This window comes from Anomaloglossus baeobatrachus, chromosome 1 (genome assembly GCF_048569485.1).
Source record: "Anomaloglossus baeobatrachus isolate aAnoBae1 chromosome 1, aAnoBae1.hap1, whole genome shotgun sequence".
Classification (NCBI taxonomy): Eukaryota; Metazoa; Chordata; class Amphibia; order Anura; family Aromobatidae; genus Anomaloglossus; species Anomaloglossus baeobatrachus.
Window position 1 is genome coordinate 214,101,194 of NC_134353.1, and position 26,210 is coordinate 214,127,403.

Here is a 26,210-nt window from a genome sequence, read left to right on the forward strand (position 1 = left end):
GTTAATAAATTGAAGAAAGAGGATGTTTTGGGTTTTTTAATGATTTTTGTGTGTTGGTGTTTATTTCTTTTTAGTTACAGCGTTAGTAATTGGGGGGGTCTCATAGACCCCTCCCCATTTCTAACCTTGAATTTCATGACAGCTGGGATTTTTTGACAAATCACAGTCATGATTAACCCCTTATATTATTCCGATTGCCACCTCTGCAAGGCAATCTGGATGAGCCAGGTAAAGCACCGGAAATGTCACATCTAATGGATGAAACAATTCTGGGGAGGCTGCAGGCTACTATTTTTAGACTGGGGGAGCCCAGTAACCATGGGCCCCCCCAGGCTGAGAAAACCAGCCCCCAACTGTTGGCTTTCTCTTGGCTGTGTATCAAAATTGGGGGGACTGCACATTCTTTCTTTTTTTTTTAATTATTTATTTAAATTAAAAAAAAGCTGCATGGATTTTGATACACAGCCAAGATAACACGCACAGCGAGGGCTGCAGGTTGTATCTGTCGGCTTTATCTGTGTTGGGTGTCAAAATACAGTAGACCTTTCATCATGTTTTTCAATCTATTTATTTATTTTTACACCACTATAGGGATCCAGACAGCAGGTGTGATTCCAGTAAATCACAGACGCTGTCACAGTTGATGGGGGCGCAGTCTAACTGCAGCCAATCACAGACACGAAGACTGATGGCGGGAGGGGAAAGCAGTGAATATGAATGAGAGAATGATCGAACCTGGAAGCAGTGTTATAGCCGCAGGGAAGGTCGGTAAGTATAACTGTTTTGGTTTTTCTTTTTTTTCTTTATTTTGCAGTTACCCTAGCCCAATAAGTTTGGGTCCCTTAGACTTATATGGGGTTCAGCGTCCAGGGTCAAGTCCAGCTGCCAAACCTGATTGTATTTTTAGTCCGTTCTAGTTTGGTGAACCCGAATATCCATGGGTTCACTCATCGCTAATCAACTGTTTGCTGGGAAGAGGAGATGAGCCGCAGTGATTATTCTTATAGACTGTATGACACAAAGAGGGGAATTTCTGCTTTTTATTCACTTTTTAGCTCACAGAGACAAGCTACAGCAATGGCGGAGAGCAGAGCTTAGCTGTATTGTTCTGAATAAACCTCTGATGTGAGTACAAACACTGATCAGAATACACACTTAAACAACAATTCAATATTCTTATTACCACCAGAATAGTATATGAATTATATCTTTATTATAATAATAAAAAAATCCATCAGATATCAACAGCAACTTAGACAAATGTAACTGAATATAGGTGAAACTATAATTTCTTGCTTAAATTTCATTCCTTTAAGAATCCCTCCTTTACGGTTCGGTTCCACTTGCGTTTTGCACGGACGAGTACAATCTGATAAAACATCGGACTGCACTCGCACCAGTGCAAAACTATGGGGCAGTGTCCATCTGCAATTGATTTCTCATGCCATAGTGGCATGCAGAATGAATCACAGCATGTAGCGTTTGGCAGCGATTCTCGGCTCATGAACTCCCATGCAAGTCTATGGGAGTGTGTGCAACATTGCACTGCACTTGCATGTAATCCGAGTGCAGTGCAATATACGAAGAGGCAAGCAATGGAGAAGATGGGGAGAAAGTGCTCCCTCTTCACTGTAGCTGTGATACGATCGCAAGATCGCATCACAGTCGCATGAACCTTTGCTGACAACCGCAGCAGAGGGTCATTAGCAAATCACATCGGAAGCTGTGTGTAAGTGGAACCGTACCCTTACTCTGAGAACAGCTTTAAGGTCCCTTGTCAACCTCCAAAGTAGCTTCATCACATAGTCATTGGAATGGCTTTTAAGTGAACAGGTATGCCTAATCAAAATATAATTTAGAAATCAATTCCGAAATCACTTCATAAAGTGATTGTGACCATCAGATGTGTTTTGTGGAGACAGTGTTGGTTTACAGTTCAATTCAGTTCTGAGCCCTACTCCACAGCTGTTCTAAGCCGGACTATGCATGAACCACTCAACTACGTAAGCAGAAATGACAATCTATGATTACTTTAAGACAAATTGGTCGGTCAATCCGTAAAATTGTTAGAGTCTTAAAAGGTATTTTCAACTGCAGTCATAATGCAATTGGCTCTAATGAGGACCACCCCAGGAAAAACCAAGAATTACCCCTGTGACGCCCTGGCCTATCAGGTCGTCACAAGGGTGCCGTGCAATTTGCCCTTCTGCATGGTACCCGCTCCTTCTTGGTTACGGGTCCTGTCCCTTTGGTGTTGCTAAGAGCAGGTATACACAAATCCTGAGGAACACTCTGCACCACACCCACCAGACACCCATTGGGCAGCCTGCAGGGAATAGGGCAGCCCAGATGAGGGATGGTAGAAGGAGGGTCAGAAGTGTTAGTTGTAGTCAGAGAGTGTCAGTGAGCACTGACAGGAAAGGTCACACTGCGGAGCTGGGCTCTTGTACCCATCCTAGATGCCAGACGTTGGCCTGGCCTGGAAGGAGCTGGAACCCCAGTCGAGGGGGTAGTGGAAAGGAGCACGGTACTGCCACGGAGGGCAGTTCGGCGGCCTTGTGCTACAACTGGGCAAGGGCCAGGGCACGACGGGGTATGCGGACCCTAGTCTGGGAAGTAGCTTTATGCAGCCCAGTAATTCACCCGACGAGGACGGAATCTTCATGAACCGCTCTCCACCCTCTCCAAAATCGGGGTACTAGTGCAACAAGAGGGATAGGATTTCCCAGAACCGTCCAGAAAATCCCAAGCATGAACCCTGAGAGCAAGCTCACTCTGCTAGCCACGCAGGTGAGCGGGATCCGAATAGTTTTAGGTGAAAGGGATCCACCAAATGTAAACACAGTGCCAAGGGACAAGGCTTCAGACCAACTATCAACGCCAAAAGGGCACGGACCCAGCCTGTTCGACTTAAAGCGGCAGGGCGTTCAAGACTTTGGTTTACCTGGTGTCAGTGTCAGCATCTCTGGACTGTATGAGTACGTTGTGCCCCTTTGCTTCCAACGGGTCGCCAGCCTACCATCACTGAGCCCCAGGACACCTTCCCCTGCCCACGGAGGGGTTAACATCACCAGCTGCCATCCCATCGCTCCCGGGCGCTCTCCCTCTCTCCTAAATGCAGCAGTGGTGGTATCCTATTTTACCACGACCCGTGGGTGGCGTCACGAACACTATCCAATCCACCCTTTCAAACCCCCTTTTTAATTTCGAGAGGCCGCGCGACCCCGCCTCGGGTCCGGAGACCCCCTCGAGCCACTGCGGATCCGGAACCGAGCAGCCCGTCGGCAGACCCCTACTACAGAGCTTACTTTTGTAACATTGCTAACCTCAGAAAACACAAACTGACAGCACCTCAGATATCAGCCCTCATGTACAGACATCAAGTAATAGATATCTCACCATCACCTGTCTGGAGAAAACTGCGAGAAGGCCTTTAACCCCTTTACCATCGGGCGATTTTCCGTTTTATTTTTTTCTTTCCCTTTTTCCAAGAGTCATAACTTTTTTATTTTTCTGTCAATATAGACATATGAGGCCTTATTTTTTGTGGGACGAGTTGTACCTTTCAATGACTCTATTCATTCTGCCCCATATATATGGTATACTGGAAAAAAATTCTAAGTGCGGATAAATTGTAAAAAATGTGCAACTGCACAATAGTTTGGGTTTCTTTTTATTTACCATGTACTATATACTAAAACTGACTTGGCAATGTGATTCCCCAGGTCAGTATGAGTTTGTAGATACCAAACATGGATAGTTTTACTTTTATCTAAGTGGTGAAAAAAAATTCAGAAATTTGTAAAAAAAAATAATGGTGCTTTTGTCACTATTTTTCAGGATCTGGGGTTCAGCGACAGCTTATTTTTTGCGTTTTGAGTTGGCATTTTAAATTATTCAAAGAGAAGGAGCCAGCACGATTTCTATACTGTATTTGTTGATAAATTAGAGATTTTTGGCAAAACATTGCAATATTTTGAGCCACCCCGCCAACGTCACGGCAAATCCCATGGGGCAGTCCTACACTAAATATTATATTTTGTTTGGGGTGCCATATGGCCTCACACATCAAATGCAGAACTGCTTGAGGCAGCACTTACCTGGTGCTTTTCATTCCCATACCTGTGACTGAGTCACAGCTGTGGGCGGGACAGGCCCAGGCAATCTCTAATTCACAGGTACAGGAATGAAAAGCACCAGGTAAGTGCTGCCTCAAGCAGTTCTGCATTTGATGTGTGAGGCCATATGGCACCCCAAACAAAATTATAATATTTAGTGTAGGACTGCCCCATGGGATTTGCCGTGACGTTGGCGGGGTGGCTCAAAATATTCCAATGTTTTGCCAAAAATCTCTAATTTATCAACAAATACAGTATAGAAATCGTGCTGGCTCCTTCTCTTTGAATTTTAAATTATACAATTTTTGATTAGTAGCGATGTTTTGATCGTCTGTTATTGCATTTTAATGCAATGTTGCAACGAACAAAAAAAACGTACTGTAAAACTGCCTTTTTCATTTTTTTTTCTTGCTACGCAGTGTACCGATCAGATTAACTGATTTTGTATTTTGAGAGATCGAATGCGTGGTTTTTTTTATTGTTTTATTTTCAAAGGCGCAAAAGGGGGTGATTTGAACTTTTAGTTTTTAAAATTTTTCATATTTTTTAAAACTTGTTTTACATTTTTTTTTTAATCAATTTTACTAGTCCCCTTATTTGACTTGAAGCCTGTACTATCCAATTGCCTCTGCTGTTCAGAGCTATGCTCTTTTTAGCCCCATAGATCACGCTGACAAACTCCGTTTCCCACATCACGGGGTGCCAATGGATTGTTATGGCTCTGTGTGTTATGTTATGTTGCTGCGATGACTCACTTCCTGTGAATGCTGGCAGAGCACCGACACTCACAGGAACACAGCATTTCTGCTGATCAGAGTGATGCTGAAGCATCGCTCTGATCAGCAGATGCAATCAAATAGTTTAACCATAGTAAAATCAATGAAAAGAGTAAAAAAAAAAGAGTTTTATGAAAATAAAAAAAATAAAAAGTTCAAATCACCCCCCCCCATTTTCCCCATTCAAAATAAAACAAACAAAAAAAAACTATATTTGATATCACCGAGTTCAGAAATGTCAGATCTATCAAAATATAAAATAAATTATTCTAATCCGTATGCGGTGTAGAGACAAAAAAATCCAAACGCCAAAATTATATTTTGTTTTGTTGCTGCAACAGTGCATTAAAATGCAATCACAGGTGATCAAAAAGTCTCATCTACCCAAAAATGGTATAAATAAAAATGCCAGCTCAAGACACAAAAATTAAGCCATTAGAGAGCCGAGCGCCAAATTCTGAAAAAATAAGAATACTATGGATTTCGGAAAATGGCAGCAAAAGCACAATTCTTTTTTTTCTTTTTTTTTTTAAGCAAACTTCTGAATTTTATTTACAACTTAGTCAAAGTAAAACTATACGTGTTTGGTATCTATGAACTTGTACTGACTTGGGGATTCATAATGCCAGGTCAGTTATTCAAAATAGTTAACATAGTAAATGGTGGATATAGGGCAGAATAAGTAGTGTCGTTCAAAAGTACAACTCATCCTGCAGAAAACAAACCCTCATATGGCTATATTGATGGAAAAATAAAAAAATTATGGCTCTTTGACAAAGAGGCGGAAAAATGGAAAATTGCCCAGAGATGAAGAGATTAAGGTCAAATTGATGCAGTGATACCATTACTGAAGACCGTATACACTGTGTGCAGAATTATTAGGCAAATTAGTATTTTGATCACATGATACTTTTTATACATGTTGTTCTACTCCAAAGTGTTTAGGCTTGACAGCCAACTACCAATTAAGTGAATCAGGTGATGTGCATCTCTGTAATGAGGAGGGGGTGGTGTAATGACATCAAAAGCCTATATAAGGTGGGCTTCATTCTTAGGCAACTTCCTTTCCTTTGGCAAAAGGGGTCAGAAGAGAGATTTGACGGGCTCTGAAAAGTCCAAAATTGTGAGATGTCTTGCAGAGGGATGCAGCAGTCTTGAAACTGCCAAACTTTTGAAGCGTGATCATCGAACAATCAAGCGTTTCATGGCAAATAGCCAACAGGGTCGCAAGAAGCGTGTTGGGCAAAAAAGGCGCAAAATAACTGCCCAAGAATTGAGGAAAATCAAGCATGAAGCTGCCAAGGTGCCATTTGCCACCAGTTTGGCCATATTTCAGAGCTGCAACGTTACTGGAGTATCAAAAATCACAAGGTGTGCCATACTCAGGGACATGGCCAAGGTAAGGAAGGCTGGAAAACGACCACTTTTGAACAAGAAACATAAGCTAAAATGTCAAGACTGGGCCAAGAAATATCTTAAGACTGATTTTTTCAAAGGTTTTATGGACTGATGAAATGAGAGTGACTCTTGATGGGCCAGATGGATGGGCCAGAGGCTGGATCAGTGAAGGGCAGAGAGCTCCACTCCGACTCAGACGTCAGCAAGGTGGAGGTGCGGTACAGGTATGGGCTGGTATCATCAAAGATGAACTTGTGGGACCTTTTCGGGTTGAGGATGGAGTGAAGCTCAACTCCCAGACCTACTGCCAGTTTCTGGAAGACAACTTCTTCAAGCTTCTTCAGTGGTACAGGAAGTAGTCTGTATCGTTCAAGAAAAGCATGATTTTCATGCAGGACAATGCTCCATCACATGCATCCAACTACTCCACAGCGTGGCTGGCCAGTAAAGGTCTAAAAGATGAAAAAATAATGACATGGCCCCCTTGTTCACCTGGTCTGTATCCTATAGAGAACCTGTGGTTCCTCATAAAATGTGAGATCTAAAGGGACGAAAAACAGTACACCTCTCGGAACAGTGTCTGGGAGGCTGTGGTGGCTGCTGCACGTAATGTTGATCGTAAACAGATCAAGCAACTGACACAATCTATGGATGGTAGGCTGTTGAGTGTCATCATAAAGAAAGGTGGCTATATTGGTCACTAATTTTTGCGGTTTTGTTTTTGCATGTCAGAAATGTTTATTTCTAAATTGTGTGCAGCTATATTGGTTTAGCTGGTGAAAATAAGCAAGTGAGATGGGACTTTATTTGGTTTTTATTAAGTTGCCTAATAATTCTGCACAGTAATAGTTACCCGCAAAAACAGATATCCTCCTAAGAAATCCCACTCCAACTTCCAAAAATATTAAGCTTTAATATTTCTGAGTCTTTTGGGTTGGTTGAGAACATAGTTGTTGATCAATAAAAAAAAAATGCTCTAAAATACAACGTGCCTAATAATTCTGCACTTGGTGTATAAGAAGACGTTTGTTTGGGCCATTCAACACAAAGACTTAACATTAGATAAGTGGAAATCTGCACACTGTTCTGATGAGTCAAAATTTGATCTTTTGTGGAAATAACCACCATGTCTTTGTGAGCTGCAGAAAAGGTGAGCAAATGATTTAAATGTGTGGTGCACATGATCAAGCTTGAAGGGGGATGTGATGGTGTGGTGGTGTTTTGCTTGTGACAATTTTAGTTTATTTCAAATTCAAGGCACACATACCCAGCCTCATAGGCGGATTATAATGAGGGCAATCTGGGCTACCGCCCGGGGCCCGAGGCTCCAGGGGGCCCATGCTCCGAACAGTAAATTGCCCCCATTATAATCCGCATGAAACATTTAAAGATGCTGAGTCATCCGCCCGCCCTGCAGCACGTCGACAGGACCAGGGCCGCCATCACGGCAACGAGGGGGCCCGGGTCGCTCATAGAGAGCAGCCCTCTCTCTTCCTGCACTAATCTATTTGATCAAGGCAGGCATAGCAGGGGATTAATGTACTTGAGCAGAACGGAGGCTGAGAAGGTGAAGCACCTGATCACATGACCGGTGATGTGGCAGGTCCTGTAGCTGCTGCAGCCACCGTGCAGCTCCTAGTGTCTTCCCCCGTGCTTGTTGTAGAGCTGTGTATATGTGCAGGTAGTCTGGCTGTCTCTTTCTCTCCCTGGCTGGCTGTCTCTTTCTCTCCCTGGCTGGCTGTCTCTTTCTCTCCCTGGCTTGCTGGCTGTCTCTTTCTCTACCTGCCTGTCTCTTTCTCTTTCTCTCCCTGGCTGGCTGTCTCTTTCTCTCCCTGGCTGGCTGTCTCTTTCTCTCCCTGGCTAGCTGTCTCTTTCTCTCCCTGGCTAGCTGGCTGTCTCTTTCTCTCCCTGGCTGGCTGGCTGTCTCTTTCTCTCCCTGGCTGGATGTCTCTCTCTCTCTCTGGATGGCTGTCTCTTTCTCTCTCTGGCTGGCTGGCTGTCTCTTTCTGTCCCTGGCTAGCTGTCTCTTTCTCTCCCTGGCTGGCTGTCTTTTTCTCTCCCTGGCTGGCTGTCTTTTTCTCTCCCTGGCTGGCTGTCTTTTTCTCTCCCTGGCTGGCTGGCTGTCTCTTTCTCTCCCTGGCTGGCTGTCTTTCTCTCCCTGGATGTCTCTTTCTATCCCTGGCTGGCTGTTTCTTTCTCTCCCTGGCTGGCTGTCTTTTTCTCTCCCTGGCTGGCTGTCTCTTTCACTCTCTGGCTTTCTGTCTCTTTCACTCTCTGACTTTCTCTTTCTCTCCCTGGCTGGCTGGCTCTTTCTCTCTCTGGCTGGCTGTCTCTTTCTCTCTCTGGCTGGCTGTCTCTTTCTCTCTCTGGCTGGCTGGCTGTCTCTTTCTGTCCCTGGCTAGCTGTCTCTTTCTCTCCCTGGCTGGCTGTCTTTTTCTCTCCCTGGCTGGCTGGCTGTCTCTTTCTCTCCCTGGCTGGCTGTCTTTCTCTCCCTGGATGTCTCTTTCTATCCCTGGCTGGCTGTTTCTTTCTCTCCCTGGCTGGCTGTCTTTTTCTCTCCCTGGCTGGCTGTCTCTTTCACTCTCTGGCTTTCTGTCTCTTTCACTCTCTGACTTTCTCTTTCTCTCCCTGGCTGGCTGGCTCTTTCTCTCTCTGGCTGGCTGTCTCTTTCTCTCTCTGGCTGGCTGTCTCTTTCTCTCTCTGGTTGGCTGTCTCTTTCTCTCTCTGGATGGCCGTCTCTTTCTCTCCCTGGCTGGCTGTCTCTTTCTCTCCCTGGTTGGCTGTCTCTTTCTCTCCCTGGCTGTCTGTCTCTTTCTCTCCCTGGCTGGCTGTCTCTTTCTCTCCCTGGCTAGCTGTCTCTTTCTCTCCCTGGCTAGCTGGCTGTCTCTTTCTCTCCCTGGCTGGCTGGCTGGCTTCTCTCCCTGGTTGGCTGTCTCTTTCTCTCCCTGGCTAGCTGTCTCTTTCTCTCCCTGGCTGGCTGTCTCTTTCTCTCCCTGGCTGGATGTCTCTCTCTCTCTCCCTGGCTGGCTGTCTCTTTTTCTCCCTGGCTGGCTGTCTTTTTCTCTCCATGGCTGGCTGTCTGTCTCTTTCTGTCCCTGGCTGGCTGTCTCTTTCTCTCCCTGGCTGGCTGTCTTTCTCTCCCTGGATGTTTCTTTCTCTCCCTGGCTGGCTGTCTTTTTCTCTCCCTGGCTGGCTGTCTCTTTCACTCTCTGGCTTTCTGTCTCTTTCACTCTCTGGCTTTCTCTTTCTCTCCCTGGCTGGCTGGCTCTTTCTCTCTCTGGCTGGCTGGTTCTTTCTCTCTCTGGCTGGCTGTCTCTTCTCTCCCTGGCTGTCTGTCTCTTTCTCTCCCTGGCTGTCTGTCTCTTTCTCTCCCTGGCTGGCTTTTTTTCTGTCTGGCTGGCTGTCTCTTTCTCTCCCTGGCTGGCTGTCTTTCTTTCCCTGGCTGTCTGGCTGTCTCTTTCTCTCCCTGGCTAGCTATCGCTTTCTCTCCATGGCTGGCTGGCTGTCTCTTTCTCTCCCTGGCTGGCTGTCTCTTTCTCTCCCTAGCTGGCTGTCTCTTTCTCTCCCTAGCTGGCTGTCTCTTTCTCTCCCTGGCTGGCTGTCTCTTTCTCTCCCTGGCTAGCTGTCTTTTTCTCTCTCTGGCTTTCTGTCTCTTTCACTCTCTGGCTTTCTCTTTCTCTCCCTGGCTGGCTGTCTCTTTCTCTCTCTGGTTGGCTGTCTCTTTCTCTCTCTGGCTGGCTGTCTCTTTCTCTCCCTGGCTGGCTGTCTCTATCTCTCCTTGGCTGGCTGTCTCTTTCTCTCTCTGGCTGTCTCTTTCTCTCTCTGGCTGGCTGTCTCTTTCTCTCCCTGGCTGTCTCTTTCTCTCCCTGGCTGTCTCTTTCTCTCTCTGGCTGGCTGTCTCTTTCTCTCTCTGGCTGTCTGTTTCTTTTTCTTTCTGGCTGGCTGTCTCTTTCTCTCCCTGGCTTTCTGGTTGTCTCTTTCTCTCCCTGGCTTTCTCTTTCTCTCTCTGGCTGGCTGTCTCTTTATCTCCCTGGCTGGCTGTCTCTTTCTCTGCCTCTCTCTCTCTTTGTCTCTATGTCAGTCTCTATCTGCTTTTCCACAGAAATCATATTACCTCACACATAAGCTTCTTATACTAAGAATGTCTTTTGTTGCCTATAGCAACCAATCACAGCTCCATTGACTTTAATGTAAGAAGATTTTTTTGCAAATAACTGTAAAGCACGGGGTTAAATTTTCCCCTCAAAACGTAGTCTATGACATTCCCTGAGTCAAATATTGTGTCTGTGCAAAATATCGTGACTGTAAATGTGATGGTGCGGATTCCTTTAGCCGACACACACACGTGCACACACACACATATATACACACATCTTTATATATTAGATATACGCATATGGCTAACGATTCTGTCTTGGGCTTGTCATTTTGATGTTCTGAAAAACAGTGTAGGCAGCTTTTTTCGGACTGTCAGAATGATGACTAGCGGTTAATGTTTGATTGATGAGGACTGTTTGCAGAATTGGAGATCTTCCAGTGATGGAGGGACTGTGGAAGGTTGGAGGTAAGTATCAACAGGAGGATCTCAGCTCACCCGGTAAATACATCACCTGGGTCCTTTCTCTGGGGGACGGTGCGAGGAGGGCAGCTCCATGTTCAAAGGCAAAGTCCGGCAATAGAAAAAAGTTGTTTCCAACATCACATTTAAGAAATAAGGGTAAAAAACAATTTTATTCCATAACTTACTTGTGCAAATCCAGCAGGATATGTCTAAGACTAAGAACCTCTTTTAGGTTTGAAATGCGTAAGACTTTGTTTTATACTTCGTGGACGTCCCTCCAACCTAGTGTTGGTTTTAACCTTATGGAATAAAATAGATTTTTTTAACCTAATTTCTTGGATGTGATGCTGGAAACAACTTTTTTCTATTGCCGAAGTTTCAAGGGGTAGAGGCGGAGCTGTGGCAGAGGCGGAGTCTGAAGGGGCCCCAAAAATGTTGGCAGTATGGGGCTCTAAAATTCCTGGTGGCAGCCTTGGGCAGGACGTACGAGCAACATACAGGGTATGGCGCGGCTGAGGGAGTCCCGGCCTCCTGTCTGCCGAAGAGGAGCGTCCTCTGTAATGGGGATGGCAGATGGCACTTCTGGAGGCCACACTGGAGTCCAGCAGTCTTAGGGTATGTGCGCACGTTGCTTTTTACCTGCTTTTTACCTGCTTTTTTGCTGCTTTTTCTTCTGCGCTGTTTAATGCCAAAATGGATGTGTTCTTCTATTCAAGCAAAGTCTATGGGAATTTGGGTTTCTAGTTCACACTATGTTGTTCAAAATGCTGCCTTTTTGAGGCAAAACTTTGGTCAAAAACTCAGCTTTTCAAAGAAGCAACATGTCAATTGTTTTTGCCATTTGGGTTTTGCACTGCAAAGCTGAGTTTTTGACCAAAGTTCTGCCACAAAAAGGCAGCATTTTGAACAACATAGTATGAACAAGAAACCCAAATTCCCATAGACTTTGCTTGAATAGAAGAACACATCCATTTTGGCATTAAACAGCGCAGAAGAAAAAGCAGCAAAAAAGCAGGTAAAAAGCAGGTAAAAAGCAACGTGCGCACATACCCTTAAGAGTGGAGACGGACCGGTGACCTGTTCTATGGAGGTGCCTGCCGATCTGTTCACTAGCAGCAGGCAATGGCGGCACTCTATGTGAAAGGGGGGGCAATGTCGGCACGCTATGTGAAAGGGGGGGGCAATGGCAGCACACTATGTGAAAGGGGGGGCAATGGCAGCACACTATGTGAAAGGAGGGGGGACGAGGGTGTCTTCTATCAAAGTGTTCTGGGGCATCTGATCTATGTAGTTTCAAGTCTCCATTCCCAATACATCCACTGTGTATGTATAGATTGGGAATGGAGGATTGAAACTACATGGGTGACACACCCCAGCACACTGTGCCCCACTGGCCCACACTGTATCTTGGATATTTTCAACGTCTGACTCCACATACTGTGTGTGCCTCTCCATCAGGATATTCTTCATGTGTCATGATGTATGTAGTGGATATAATGGAGGGGCACACACAGAGTGCAGGGCAGGGACATCTGCCCACACCAATCCCATACCCCATATACTGTATATTTTCACTACTACAATAACGCCATGTGCACACATTGAGTATTTGGTGAGGTTTTTTACCTCAGTATTTTTTACAAATACGGAGGTAGAAAAGTCACTAAATGCTGAACGTGCACACACTGCCTTACAAATAATGAGGTAATGAACTCACCAACTACTCAGCGTGTGCACATGCCCCAAGGCCCCATGCACATGTTCAGTATTACAGTTTTTGTTACCGTATTTGTTAAGCTATGTTCATATAGGGCGGTTTTGCAGTTTTTTTCCATTGGTTTAATGTAAATACATGCTAATAACAAGCTGTAGCTTTTGCTTAGATTTTGCCGCAGAAAAAAAAAACACGCTGCGTTCAGTATTTGGTGAGTTTTTACCTCTGTAGCTGTAAGGCCTAGTGCACACAAGTATTTGGTTAGTATTTTACTTCAGTATTTGTTAAACTATGTTCACACAGGATGTTTTTGCTCAGTTTTTGTTTTTTTTTATTTATTTTTTTTGGGCAGTAGTCTTGTTTACAGCTGGACTGTTCAATATTCTGCCTTATTGGTTTTTTTTTTATAAACTGAAGGGTATATTTATTAGATTAGTGGATGTTTTTAAGGTTAAAGTTTCGGCAACTATTTTTTAGAAATGATCTGTTTCAGGTGTATGATGATGGATCCGTCATATGACCCATGTGTAGGGATGGGGGGGCCCACAGATCCTGAACAGCCCGGGGCCCTGGTTACCCTTAATCCACCCCTGCCCAGCATGGCTAGAACAGTATTCCACAATAAGGTGCCGTCCCATCTGGTTTGCATTTATTGGGACCATCATTTGTGTTGCAACAGGAAAGTGACCTAAAACACAACTCTAGGTTATGTATGAGCTATGTGACCAAGTAGGAGAGGGATGGAGAGCTGCATCAGAGGACATAGCCTCCACATTCACCTGACATCATCCCAATTGAGATGGTTGAAAACAAATTGTAATCATGTGTGCAAAGCAGCCAGCAAGTGCTCAACACCCCTTGGAGCACCTTCAAGACTGTTGAAAACAGGGCTGTGGATTCGGAGCCATGGACTCGGAGTCAGTATCCATTTCGGTGGGGTCGGAGTCGGAGTTTTAGTTAGTATAAAATGGACCAACTATGACTCCTAAAATACCGTATTTTTCGGATTATAAGACGCACGTTTCCTCCCAAAATATTGGGAGGAAAATGAGGGGTGCATCTTAAAATCCCAATATAGCCTACCGGTGGGGCTATCTGTGCGGACAGCCGGGTGCCTGCGTGTGGCCGGCTGGCTGTCGGTGCCGGCTACCTCTCTGTCCCAGCAGCCAGAAGCTTCTTTGTGCGGGTGGGCGGGTGGCCTGCTGGCTGCAACCCAGTGCGTGCGGCTGTGCGGACTGCGGTGGCTGTGCGGCTGGTGTCTCAGTGTGTCCGCGGTCCCGGTTTCAAATGATATCGCCGGGTGTCAGCATATGCGCAGATGGAGCTCTTGGATGAGATCTCCATCTACGCAAGCGCCACTCCATGAGTCAGCACGTGCACAGATGGAGCCCTTGTATGAGAGCTCCATCTATGCATGCGCCGCTCCGGGCGCCATCACTTGAACCAGGACTGCGAACACACTGGGACACACCGCACCGGCCTGCTCCACCACTGAGCCGTCGCTGCCGCTGCCACCACTGAGCTGTCACCACCGCTGCCACCACTGAGCTGTCACCACCGCTGCCACCACTGAGCTGTCACCGCTGCTGCCACCACTGAGCTGTGACCGCCGCTGCCACCACTGAGCTGTCACCGCCGCTGCTAGTACTGAGCCGTCACCGTAGCTTTCACTACTGACCCGCCGCTGCCACCACTGACGATCGCTGCCAGCACAACCTCTGGCTCCTGTGACCCACTTCACCACCACTGCTGCCCCCCATTGGTAAGACAACACCAGAGTATAAGACGGATCCCATTTTTTTTTATATCTTTACCTTTTTTTACCTCTAAATTTGGGGTGCATCTTAAGGGTGCTTTACACGAGACGATCTATCGTGCGATAGATCGTCAGGGGTCACGGTTTTTGTGACGCACATCTGGCATCGCTTGCGACGTCGGGCTGTGTGACACCTCCGAGCAACGCAGTATCGCTCACAAATCGTGAGTCGTGTACTCGTCGCTCGGTTTCATAATCTTGTTTAATTAAAATGGCGCCGGTTGCTCATCGTTCACGCCGCTCCGTGTGACACCCCGGGAACGATGAACAGCAGCTTACCTCCATCCCGCGGCACCCGCCGGCTATGCGGAAGGAAGGAGGTGGGCGGGATGTTTACGTCCCGCTCATCTCTGCCCCTCCGCTTCTATTGGCCGGCCGCTGTGTGACATCGCTGTGACGCCGAACTTCCCTCCCACTTCAGAAAGAGGATGTTCGCCGCCCACAGTGACATCGCACAGCAGGTAAGTGCGTGTGACGGGGGGTAACGACTTTGTGCGCCACGGGCAACTAATTGCCCGTGACGCACAAACGACGGAGGCGGTTACGATCGATCATGAAATTGCACGATAGATCATACTGTGTAAAGCAGGCTTTATAATCCGGTGCGTCTTATAAAATGAAATATACAGTATATAATAAATTGGGAACAGCGGTTGAATGCAGTATGTGATGAATATTTTTTCATAAGAATTTGTGAAAGTTATGAAATGTCCTATAAATGTCTGTTCTGTTCCTGATCTGAGGATCTCAGCTTTTAGTTGAGATGAATCTGTGCTGCACTTCAGCTACATGATATAAGTAGTGATGTTACCATTTGACTACATTACATTTAACACAAACATGAGTCATGTACAGTTGAAACCAGAGGTTTACATACATTATCTATAGAAACACATTTGGAAGTTTCTCGTTATCTGACATGAAATCAGAATAAACCTTTCCCGTTTTAGGTCAAATAGGAACCAAAATTATTCATATTTGCCAAATGCCAGAATAATGAGAGAGAATGTTTGAAGGCATTTTTATTCCTTTCTGCATAGTCAAAGGTTTACATACACTAAGAGTACTATGCCTTTAGACAAATTGTTGAAAGCCCATATGATGATGTCATGTCTGTGGAAGGTTCTGATAGGTTTATTGGCAACATCGAAGTTAATTGGAGACACTCCTGTGGATGTATTTTAATGCACACCTGAAACACATTGCTTCTTTGTGTAGCATCATAGGAAAGTCAAAAGAAATCAGCTAAGATCACAGGAAGCGAATTGTGGACTTGCACAAGTCTGGTTCATTCTTGAGTTCAATTTCCAAATACCTGAAGGTGCCTCGTTCATCTGTACAAACAATTAGACGCAAATACAAACAAGATGGGAATGTCCAGCCAGCAAACCGCTCAGGAAGGAGATGGGTTCTGTGTACCAGAGATGAACGTACTTTGGTCAGACATGTGTATATCAACCCAAGAATAAAAGCAAAAGACCTTGTGAAGATGCTGGCAGAAGCTGGTAAGATTGTATCATTATCCACACTGAAACGAGTGCTGTATCAACATGGGCTGAAAGGCCACTCTGCCAGGAAAAAGCCATTACGCCAAAAGAAACATAAAAAAGACAGATAAATGTTTGCAAATGCGCACAGGAACAAAAACCTTAAATTTTGGAGACATCATGTGGTTTGATGAAACTAAAATTGCACGGTTTGATCATAATAACCATCGTTACGTTTGGAGAAAAAAGGGAGATGCTTTGAAGACTAAGAACTCCATGCCAACTGTGAAGCACGGCAGCATCATGTTGTGTGATTGTTTTGCTGGAGGAGGAACTGGAGTACTAAACAAAATAGATGGCATCATGAGGAAAGAAGATTATGTGGCAATACTAAAGCAACATCTCAAGATATCAGCCAGGAACTTAAAGCTTTGGTGAAAATGGGTCTTCCAAATGGACAATGACCTGAAGCATACTGCGAAACTGGTTACATAGTGGCTTAAGGATAACAAAGTGAATGTTTTGGAGTGGCCATCACAAAGCCCTGATTGCTTATGTATATAAAGCACTATGGAATTAATAGCACTATATAAGTGAACAAATATTATATATTATCTCAATCCTATTGAAAATTTATGAGCAGAGTGGAAAATTCGGGGCGAGCAAGGCGACCTACAAACATGGCTCAGTTACACCATTTCTGTCATGAGGAATGTGGCCAAATTCCTACCAACTATTGAGAAGCCTGTGGAAGGAGATACAAAATGTTTGACCCAAGTCATACAGTTTATGGGCAATGGTACCAAATACTAATGAAATGTATATAAACTTTTGAATTTGCAGAAAGTAATAAAAATGCCTGAAAACATTCTCTCTCCCATCTGGCATTTGGTAAACATGATTTCCTGTCAGATAGTGAAAAAACAGGCAGATTGGTCTTTATAGGTAGTGGATGGAAACTTCTGGTTTCAACTACATGAGGGAGTCGGAGTCGTGGAGTCGGAGTTGGGGTCGAAGTTCAAGTCGGAGGGCTTATGAACTCCAAAACCCTGATTTGAAAAGCCATTCTAGGTGACTACCTTTATTAAGTTGTTTGAGAAAATGCCAACTTATGTAAAGTTCACAGATGATCGCATTCAAAACAGGTGATAGCATATCAAAAGACAATTTTATTCTGCCAAATAAGAATAGCTACATTTCAACCTATTACATATCTTTATCAAGCATGTTTAGACACAGTCCATTTTCTTTGTACTCAAATTTCTATGAAGTTGGGTTCCTTGGTCTTCGGCTGTGTGACTCTCTGATGAACGGCTACGTCCTCTAAAAAGATGCATAAAGTTGTCATTATAACAAGGGTAGATGCACATTAAGTCTACTGTAGGCGGATTCTGCCTGAAACCTGCTGATTAAAAGCTAAAGGAATAAACATATGCATAAGAATGTTAAAATGGCTTTTGTAACTTCTCTTGGAATTAGGGACTACCCTGTATATTAAACAAATAAATTACAAAAAAGCCATTGACAAAGCTGCCATGAAAAGTACAATAGACACCTCAGGTAAAATATTGTCGTATTTTGTTTAAGAACTACATGGGTATGTGATGTCTAAAAGATGTTATGTAAATATACGGTAAAAGGTAAGTTCTCTGAGAAATCTAAGGTATAACACATATTCTGGGTTGTTTCTTTATTCCTTGTTTTCATCTTGTGTCATCTTGTGGTTTTGCTGCCTTCAGTCTGAATCTATGATATGCACATTCCAATGAGAACAAGGATAACTATTGCACAAACAGGTGTGTCCAAACTTTTACCTAGTACTGTTGATACATTAGCTTAGATATCTGTATAGAAATATGACTGGCTACTTTCACGTACACAAAGTATAGCATCTTTAAAATAATGGATCTCTCTCTTTCAGCCAAGGAAAAATTGTTGAAAGCATTCAGTATTTGGAAAATTTTATAGAAGTTGCCAAAACCAGTAATTTAAGCAAAAGCCTTGCAGAGACTTGTATGTGCCTTGGAGACATTTTTAATGCACGGGTGAGTACTGAATGCTTCTTCAGTTATTCAAAGATTTTCCTCTAGTTGTACATCCGGTTGTTCTATTTAAACATATGTACAGCCATACCGTCTTCTCACCTACTGAGAAAATCACTTTGCTTCAGGTTGCTCTCTCCGGTACCCTAAAGGGTTGTTGTTGAAGTGTGCCCTAGTCATTTACTAGTGCATGGATTTGATCAGCCATATTGTTACCCAACTGAATTGTGTTATTTAAATTCTATGTACATCTTCATACAGGATTTTTTTTTATTGTTTACTTCTTAAAAGGTAAAATTAATACCCTTTGTAAATACTCTTCATTAAAAAAAATTCTATAATTTTGCTGCTGAAAGGTGTCTATAAGTGCACTGAATGCTTTGTAATGCTGATACAAATCGTCGCCGCGTTCTGCCCTCTCCCTCCTTCCTTCCAATGTTAGACCTCTGTTATTCATGTACGCGTTTTATCCATGTTTTTCCATTTACCATTTTACTCTATGGAGCTGTTCACTTGACCATGTTTTTTGAGAACTCAGTATCTGCAAAAAAATATAAAAAGGTATCTTTGTGTTTGGTCGAGTCATGGATCAGGATCAACTGCAATTTTTCTTTTTTCGTGTATAAATAAACAGTAATGCAACACTGATGGTAAAGCGAATACACAGTGCTCCAGTGTAGAGAGAGGAAAATCTGTACATTTCAAAGAAGGCATAGAAACCAAGCTGTGGATAAGGAGGTAAGCAGAGGAAATTCAGCAGGTGCAGGATAGAAGCTGTGCTGAAATCTGGCTAATGAAGCACGCAGGCCTCCCATCCAGGCTGTACTGCTGGGAAAGACGTTTCCATAACCGGAAAATTGGAAACTCGAATCAGGCTGCAAAATTAGTTATCTAAAAATGAATAAAGGAATGAAATGTGCAATTTTAATTTTTTGTACTTTCATTTCTTTATTTTTCTTCATCCAAAAGCCTTATCTTTTATATTTGTCTTTCGCAAGTTTGATATTGTTTTTGTACTTTGTTTTTATTTATGGTGTTCATTGTGGAGTAAAAGTGACCTGGAGATGAGAGAGGGGTAAATTGATTTGCAGAGCTAAGGTTCATCAACTGGGTCAGTAGTCTCTGGTCTATAGATGGGAGCTTTACAAATGTCTTACTTTTCGGGATCCCTTGCATAGCTTTTGATTAGCCGAGCTGGCACAACGTCATTACACCATGACAGACAGATTACTTCATGCCAGCGTGGCTATTCAAAAGCCATGCCAGGGATCGTGGAAAGTTAGAGATTCAAAAAGGTCCTATTCAGAAGCCACAGAGCACTAACCTAGCTGACGTACCAAAGTCCCATTAGGCTACATGCGCACGCTGCTTCTTTTTCGTGTTCACAAACTGCAGCCAAAACTGCACCTTGTCAGAGAGAGCCTGGAAATGTCACAAAAAATGTAGGTGCTTTTTTGGTGCAGTTTTGCTGCTTTTTTGGTGCGTTTTTGGCTGCAGTTTTGTCAACAATTGTTTCATGTATTTTTCAGTTCAAACAAGCCCATAAAGCTTGTTGAATTGAAAAAAAAAAAATTAGAAATAAATAAATAATTAAAAAAAACTGGCGTGCGGTCCCCCCAATTTTAATGCCAGCCAGATAAAGCCATACGGCTGAAGGCTGGTATTCTCAGGATGGGGAGCTCCACGTTATGGGGAGCCCCCCACCCTAACAATATCAGCCAACAGCCGCCCAGAATTGCCGCATACATTAGATGCGACAGTTCTGGGACTGTACCCGGCTCTTCCCGATTTGCCCTGGTGCGTTGGCAAATCGGGGTAATAAGGAGTTATTGGCAGCCCATAGCTGCCACTAAATCCTAGATTAATCATGTCAGGCGTCTCCACGAGATTCCTTCCATGATTAATCTGTAAATTACAGTAAAATAAATACACACCCGAAAAATCCTTTATTAGAAATAATAAACACAAACACATTCCCTCATTACCAATTTATTAACCCCGACAAAGCCTCCATGTCCGGCGTAATCCAGCATGCTCCAGCGTCGCATCCAGCGCTGCTGCATGCAGGTGACCGGAGAAGCAGCAGACACCGCCGCTCCGGTCACCTCCATGCAGCTAATGAAGACAGCCGCGCGATCAGCCTGAGCTGTCACTGAGGTTACCCGCGGCCACCGCTGCATCCAGCGGTGACCGCGAGTAACCTCAGTGACAGCTCAGCTGATCGCGCTACTGCGTGGAGCCGACAGGAGCGTGGAGCCAGCCGGCAGGAGCGTGGAGCCAGCCGGCAGGAGCGTGGAGCCAGCCGGCAGGAGCGTGGAGCCAGCCGGCAGGAGCGTGGAGGACGGGACTTTCAGCGGCGGCGGCGGTGGCAGTGAGAGGGGTCCATCATCTCCCCTGTGAGTGCACGCTGGGGACAGCGGTACTTCGGGGAACACGTGGAGGACGGGACTATCAGCGGCGGCAGCGAGAGGGGGATGGACGTTGGCAGCTGAAAACATTGATATTTCCCTCTCGCTGCCGCCGCTGCTGATAGTCCCGTCCTCCACATCATCTCCCCTGTGCGTGCACGCTGGGGACAGTGGTACTTCGGGGAACACGTGGAGGACGGGACTATCAGCGGCGGCAGCAGAGAGAGATAAAAATCAATGTTTTCAGCTGCCAATGTCCATCCCCCTCTCGCTGCCGCTGCTGATAGTCCCCGTCCTCCATATCATCTCCCCTGGGGACAGCGGTACTTCGGGGAACACATGGAGGACGGGACGGGACCACTTGCCTGACCTCACTTCCTGACAAATCACCTGCGTTTTTGCTAGCAAAAACGCAGGTAAAAGGCAGGTAAAATGCACCACTTTTGATTAGCATGCATTTTTCCTGCGTTTTTGATGCCCTCATTGATTTCAATGGGTGACAAATGTTGACAAAAACGCAGGAAGAATGAACATGCTGCATTTTTTTTGTCACAAACTTTTGACAAAAAAAACGCTGACAAATAAACTGCAATGTGCGCATGACAAATCTGACTTCTCATAGACTTTGCTGGGAAGTCAAATGTCAGAAAGTTCAGCTGACAAAACTGCAGCCAAAAAAGCAGCAAAAAAGCAGGAAAAAAAGCAGCGTGCGCATGTAGCCTTAAATAATATGTTCAACTTGCATTAAACTTGCATTTTATTTTTTTTTACATGAGTTATTCTCGTCTTTATACATATGTAGTGTTGGGTAGTGCCTAGAAATACAAGCACTTTTACAATTTACTGATTCTTAAAATAATTTAAAGGGAATTTGTCAGCAGGTTTTTGCTACTTCATCTGTTAGCAACATAATGTAAACAAGCAGATTCTGAATCCAATGGTGTATCACATAGATTACTGGCTGCAGCCATTCTCACATAATCAAATAATTGAGTTTTAAGCATTTAATGCTGCTGGGAGAGCTGTCCTACCTACACCAGGCTCTCAGTAGAGATTGTGCATTGACTGTGAGGTGTCAGTCACAGCAGGGGGCATGCGGACTGCTCTGCAGTAGCATTACCAGTCCTGCAATGTTAATCACAAGGTAATAAAGCCATTAGTTTAAGTAAACAATAGCACACACACAGAAAAGAGAGGCATAGTTGCTTTTAGTTTTTTAACCTCTATGTCATTCTGTTTTCAGCTTACATAGCAAAAACATGCTGACAGATTCCCGTTAAGATATTAAATCTTTTCTTTTGTTACTTAGTAGATCGACCCTGAAGACTGTCTACCTTGTAAGCACTGTGCTTAACCGACCAGGATTAGGAGCCAGTAATATCTTCCAGCAATCTGTCAACTTCAAAACAGTGGTCACAAGCTCAGTATAACAGAGCTTCTAACGACTGTACATTTTCTGCTGTCTATGACGTCTCCAAGGCAGCGAGCCGTAACCAAAAGAAAAATTAATATAGTTAATATACCAAAAACAGCTGTAAATTTTAATAATCAGTAAATTACAAAATTGCTTGCATTTACAAGCACTGTCTGTCCCATTTCTGAAGATGGGAATCATGTTTTAGGTAGTGGAAAAATATTCTGAAATTTTTAACGCAAATAAAAAAAATATATCGGTTTGTGTCACTATATCTTTATTTCACTGCTGGAGTAGTGCTTTAACCCCTTCACGACCATGGACGGATATATCCGTCATGGAGCGTGTCCCGTTAAGCCCCGCCCCCTGCCGCGGGCAGGCGGCGGCGGTCGGCACACATATCAGCTGTTTTCAACAGCTGACATGTGTGCCTGCTAGCCGCGGGTGGAATCGCTTCCACCCGCGGCCATTAACCCCTTAAATCTTGCTGCCAAAGTCTGGCAGCAAGATCTAAATGCGCGCGGCCATGTTTTTTACTTACCGCCGCCCCCACCGGATGTCACGTGCGTGATCACGTGACTATCGGTGGTTGCCAACGTAGCACAGGGTCATGTGATGACGCCTGCAGCTATGATGTTTCACTTTCGTTTTCCCTCGGCCGAGAGCAGAGGGAAAAAGAAAGTGACTGTATCTGCTGTTTACAGCTGTATAGCTGTGATCAGCAAGTAGATAATAGCGATCGGATTGCTGATCGCTATAGCCCCCTAGGGGAACTAGCAAAATAAAAAAAAAAGTAAAAAGAAAAATTTTAAAAAATAAAAAAAACAAAAAAACCTAAAAGTTCAAATCACCCCCCTTTCCCCCCATTTTAAATTAAAGGGTTAAAAAATAAATAAATATACACATATTTGGTATCGTCGCGTTCAGAAATGCCCGATCTATCAAAATATAAAATCAATTAATCTGATTGATAAACGGCGTAGTGGCAAAAAAATTCCAAACGCCAAAATTACGTTTTTTGGTCGCCACAAGTTTTACGCAAAATGCAATAACAGGCAATCAAAATATAGCATCTGCGTAAAAATGGTACCATTAGAAACGTCAGCTCGAGACGCAAAAAATAAGCCATCACTGAGCCATAGATCCCAAAAAATAAGAACACTACGTGTTTCGGAAAATGGCACAAAACGTGTGCCACTTTTATTGGACAAATTTGTGAATTTTTTTAGCCCCTTAGATACAAGTAAACCTATACATGTTTGGTGTCTACAAACTCGCACCGACCTCAGGCATCACACCCACACATCAGTTTTACCATATAGTGAACACCGTGAATAAAACATCCCAAAAACTATTGTGCCGTCACACTTTTTTTGCAATTTTTCTGCATTTGGAATTTGTTTGCTGTTTTCCAGTAAAGCATATGGTAAAACTTATGGTTTCATTTAAAAGTACAACACTCTCTAATGATAGAACCCTACCATGTGTCAGATCAGACCGCAATGTGTAAAATGGCAACTATGGACACCCAGCTGTCATAGCCACCATACATTTGTCCAAAGTATTGCATACATTTCTAAAAACGTGTTTAATACTTTTTCCCTGGGTTATTTCTCATTATTATACATCACTAAATTTATGGACATCTATTATTTGATTTCCTTGCCTGTGTGGATTGGATGGGTTGTCACTGATATATGGTGATAAATTCATGTCAATAGCACCTTCAGAAATATATTCACTTAGAAAATTGTTGATGTGTTCAATACTTATTTCACCTGCTATATAATAGTACTGTGCAACAGTTTTAGACTAGGTGTAGAACAAATGCCGCAAAGAAATACATTTTTTCAAAATATAAGTTGTAATAAAAGTAACAAACTGCAAAATTAATGAAAAAAGGACATATCCATATCAAATCAATATTTCATGTGACCAGTCTTTGACTTCATAAAGGTTTTAAAGCAGAAATTCTTCTAGATACACTTGAATTAAGTTCTTGAAGGAACTTTGCATGGGCTTTGCTTCTACAATGTTAGACAACTAACCACAGATCTTCTGGTGATTGTAGGCTCAAATCTTTCTGTTCCTTCATGTAATCCCAAACTCAATGAAGTTGAGATCAGGGCACCATGGGGGCCATATCATCACTTCCAGGACTCTTTGTTGTTCAGAGATCTCCTTTATGCATGAGGGATAAGTATCTCAGCTTTGAAGACACCATTATTTCTAATGAAATTTCTAACTCCATTTGCTGAAATGCAGCCCCAAACATGCAAGGGACCTCCAATATGGTTCACTGTTGCCTGCAGACACTCATTATTGTATCACTTTCCAGTCCTTAGATAAACATACTGTCTTCTGTTACAGCCAAATATTTCAGATTTTAACTCATCACTCCAGAGCACCTACTGCCATTTTTCAGCACCCAAGGTCATATATTTTCATGCATAGTTGATTTGCTTGCCCTTGTTTTCCTGTCAATGCTGTGGCTTTTTGCTCTCAATTCCTCTATATTCAACACTTCTGGTCAGATTTCTCTCAACAGTAGATGGTTGATGCTAGGTCCCACTGGTTAATTCCAGTTCGGAGCTGATGGCACTGTTGGACATCTTCTGATTTCAAAAGGAAATAAACCTGATGAGACTTTCATCTGCTCAACTAAGTGTACTTGGCAAACCACTGCATTTACGGTCTTTGAAATTGCAATTTCTTGGTGTCCTCAAAGTGTCTCTCCAGGGAGGGAAGGAGATGAACTCTATGCTAGAGTTCGTCTCCTAACTCCCTTGAGACAATTTGAATATTTCCCAGAGGGGCATTGCAGCTATAAGACCCCTCGCTGGCAGCCAGACTGGTTTGTCAGGTCTCCGCAAAGAGAAAAGTTTTCCCCTTAGTCCCCTTGGTGTACTCGATGAGAAATACAGTACATTTAGAAACTTATCTAACATGCAGTACCATCATGGAGGCATTTTATTGGTTGCAAATGTATTTCTTCAGCAAGATAATGATCCAAGCATACAGCCAATGTAATTAACCCCCTTCACGCCATGGCCATTTTCCATTTTTGTGCTTTCTTTTGTCCCTCCCCTTCTTCCAAGATCCATAACTTTTTTTTTTTCTGTTAATATAGCCGACGAGTTGTACTTTTGAAAGACATTTATTTTTACCATATAGTGGTATACTGGGAAATGGGAAAAAAAACTTCAAAGTGTAGTAAAATTGCAAAAAAGTGCAATTCCACAATTGTTTTTTGTTTTTATTTACCATGTTCATTATATGGTAAAACTGACCTGGCTGTATGATTCTACAGGTCAGTACAAGTATGGAGATACCAAACGTGTATAGTATTTTTTTATTTCATTGGTGAAAAAAAAATTCAGAAATTTGTAATAAAAAAGTTCCTTTTCTCACTATTTTTCAGTGTTTGGGGCTGTGTGATGGCTTATTTTTAGTGTCCTAAACTGACATTTTTTAGTGATACTATTTAAAGGTAGGTACAATGTTTTGATTACCTCTTATTGCATTTTATTGCAATGTTGTGACAGCCAAAAAAAACATAATTCTGTCATTTTTTATTTTTTCACGTTACACTATTTATCGATCAGATTACTTTTTTTATATTTTGTTGGATCAGACATTTGTGAACTTTTATGGTTGCTTTTTTTCATGGTTTCAAAAACTTTTTTTAAAACTTTTTATTGTATTTACTAGTCCCCTTAGGGGACTTTAAGCTGCGATTATCCGATCACTTGTCCTATATAAAGCAGAGCATCAGCACTGCCCTGTATAGAAGAAATCACGATCTCCTATGAACGCCGGCTCGCAGCCAGTCTTCACAGGAAGATCATTATGACAGACCCAGGGGTCATTAGCTGACTCTTGGCTATAATGACAACTCATTGGTGCTCTGCGATGATGTCAAAGGTGCGCCGATATGAGCTGGCAAGGATTCGCTTCCCCCCCCCCCCGCCAGCGCATGCTAAATTCCGCTGTCAGAGATTGCTAGTGGGATTTAACTGGTTAACAGCCATGGGCAGATCATTGATCCACCCATGACTGTTCAAAGCACATGTCAGCTGATCAGATCAGCCAACATATACAATTAAAGATGCAGGCTCGGGGTGCAAGCCTTCATCAAAGCAAGAGGCATGTGAAGGGGGAAAGGACTATCTTTATCAAATATTAAAAACAGAGTTGTGTAAATGATATGGCCCTCGCAGAGCTCTGATCTCAACATGATCGAGTCTGTCTGGAATTACATGAAAAGTAAAGGATTAAGACAAGCCTGCATCAACAGACGATCTGTAGTTATATTTTCCAAGATGTTTAGTATAAATTTGTTGCCGAATTCCTTAAACTGTGTGCACGTGTACCTAGAAGATTTGATGGTTTGAAGGCAAAGGGTATTCACACCAAATATTGCTGTGATATAGATTTCTCTTTTCTTCATGGACTTTGCATTTTATTAATTGATAA

At 43.5% G+C, this 26,210-nt stretch overlaps 1 protein-coding gene across 3 annotated transcripts in view; it reads left to right on the plus strand.

The window, feature by feature from the left end:
- TTC29 (tetratricopeptide repeat domain 29) overlaps nt 1-26,210 on the plus strand; it is a 408,961-nt gene that overhangs the window by 290,219 nt on the left and 92,532 nt on the right. For all 3 annotated transcript variants that reach the window (XM_075335612.1, XM_075335622.1, XM_075335630.1), the window contains one exon: nt 17,792-17,915. In XM_075335612.1, the coding sequence (XP_075191727.1) occupies nt 17,792-17,915 (124 nt within the window). The remainder of the gene's footprint in view (nt 1-17,791; nt 17,916-26,210) is intronic.